This window comes from Eimeria mitis, genomic scaffold (assembly GCF_000499745.2).
Source record: "Eimeria mitis Houghton genomic scaffold, Emh_scaff4417, whole genome shotgun sequence".
In the NCBI taxonomy this organism is placed as follows: Eukaryota; Apicomplexa; class Conoidasida; order Eucoccidiorida; family Eimeriidae; genus Eimeria; species Eimeria mitis.
The window spans coordinates 1-1,699 of NW_013572733.1; the positions used below are offsets into that span (position 1 = coordinate 1).

Here is a 1,699-nt window from a genome sequence, read left to right on the forward strand (position 1 = left end):
CAACTTACTGGAGTGAAGTTTCTTCTGCTGCAACTGCATCTGTTGATATATCAGCAAATAACCCACCGGCTGTTGCGGCAACAGAAAATACAACTCAGCTGCGCCGTCGCCGCCACATATCGCGCGAAACTATCGACCGCGGCTTGTCATCTCCACAGGCCAGCGCGCAGCCAGAGAAAAGAGAAGGTCTGCCTGTTTCTGTTTCTTTCACATCACCGGCTGTAGCTGGAAAGGGTTTTGTTTCTGCCCCCCTGAATCTTCATACATCTGCGCATCTGCACAGCGAGCTGTTCTCTTGTGCAGCACAGGCAGCAGCAGCTACAGAAGTTGCACACACTGTGGCTCATCCACCAGAGCTGTTGACCCCTTGCAAAACAGCGCGTCGTCACTGCAATCTGCTGCAGCAGATAAACGTTCAAGTTGAAACCCTTCGTGGTATTCTGCATCTCTACAAAGACCTGAAGCTGGAGAATTCAGTTTCTCGGAGCTCCAGCAGGACAAGGAGCGNATTCTGCATCTCTACAAAGACCTGAAGCTGGAGAATTCAGTTTCTCGGAGCTCCAGCAGGACAAGGAGCGAGAGCAATAGCCTCTGCAGCAGCAACACATGCAACAACAGCAACAACGACAGCAGCAGCAGGAGCATCAGCAGGACCAGCGACAACGATCCCTGTGAAGACGGCAACTGCAGCTGCAGCAATACATGCATTAACAAGCTCTGGCCCTTTCTGCTGTTGCTGCAAGAGCAGATGCACCTTTCGTATGAAACTCTCCTGCAAACAACAAACTTGCTCCCAAGTCTTGTGTACGAAGCCTTGCGCCGGCAGAGTGCTGTTGAACAGAACAGGGGGACTGACACTGCAGAGCAGCAGCAGGAGCAAGAGCAGCAGCAGGACTTCGTGCTGCGGCACCGTGCTCCCCAACATCGTCGCATCCAGTGCCTTTCTCCAGCCGGGAAGACTCGAAGCAGCAAAAGACTAGCGCTCTTAGCGGAGAAGAAAGCTGCAGAAGCAGCAGCAGAAACAACAACGGCAACAACAGCACCAACAGCAGCAACAGCAACAGCAGCAACAGCAACAGCAGCAACAGCAACAGCAGCAACAGCAACAGCAGCAACAGCAACAGCAGCAACAGCAACAGCAGCAGCAGCAGCAGCGGCGGTGCCGGCGACTATAAGGTTTTCGAAGCCAAAACATTTAACCCTCCCTCCAAAAACGGAAATCGCAAAGACACGTGTACCCCAAGCAGCTGCTGCAGCACCAGCAGCTGCAGCAGCAGCAGCTGCAGAAGCAGCAGCTGCAACAAAAGCAGCCAGCAGCTTCACTGCACCAGCTCCGTTGCCCCTATCCCAGAAGCAGCAGCTGCAGCTTCATCTAGAGCTGAGCAAGCAGCACGAAGGAGTGCTGCAGGCCCTGTGTTCAGTCCTTGACAGCCAACTACAGAGCAGCAAATCCAGACAGCTGCAACCACAGCAGCAGCAGCAGCAGCAGCAGCAGCAGCAGCAGTAGCAGCAGCAGTAGTGTTTGCTCTAGCATAGCAAATGGAGCAGCAACCGCGAGGGGGGCCTCCAGGCGGGCTGCAGAAGGGCCTCAACCGAAAACGTGAAAAACCCAACGCAGCCAGGCGGCCCGCTGGCTCTGCCTTTTCTCCGCTCTCTGTGTGTGCTGGGGGCCCCCCCATAGAGGGACGAAGAACACCAG

At 54.9% G+C, this 1,699-nt stretch overlaps 2 protein-coding genes across 2 annotated transcripts in view; both read left to right on the forward strand.

Moving 5' to 3' along the window:
• Positions 1–748: 748 nt before the first annotated feature.
• EMH_0074970 (uncharacterized protein) lies at positions 749–1,507 on the forward strand (the record flags this gene model as incomplete). Its single annotated transcript, XM_013499534.1, has 1 exon — positions 749–1,507. One exon carries the CDS (start codon positions 749–751, stop codon positions 1,505–1,507), a length of 759 nt encoding a protein of 252 aa, XP_013354988.1.
• Positions 1,508–1,539: 32 nt separating this feature from the next.
• EMH_0074980 (uncharacterized protein) overlaps positions 1,540–1,699 on the forward strand; it is a gene marked incomplete at both ends in the record, with an annotated part of 2,974 nt that continues 2,814 nt past the window's right edge. Inside the window, one exon of the mRNA XM_013499535.1 lies at positions 1,540–1,656. Coding sequence (XP_013354989.1) covers positions 1,540–1,656 — 117 coding nt within the window. The remainder of the gene's footprint in view (positions 1,657–1,699) is intronic.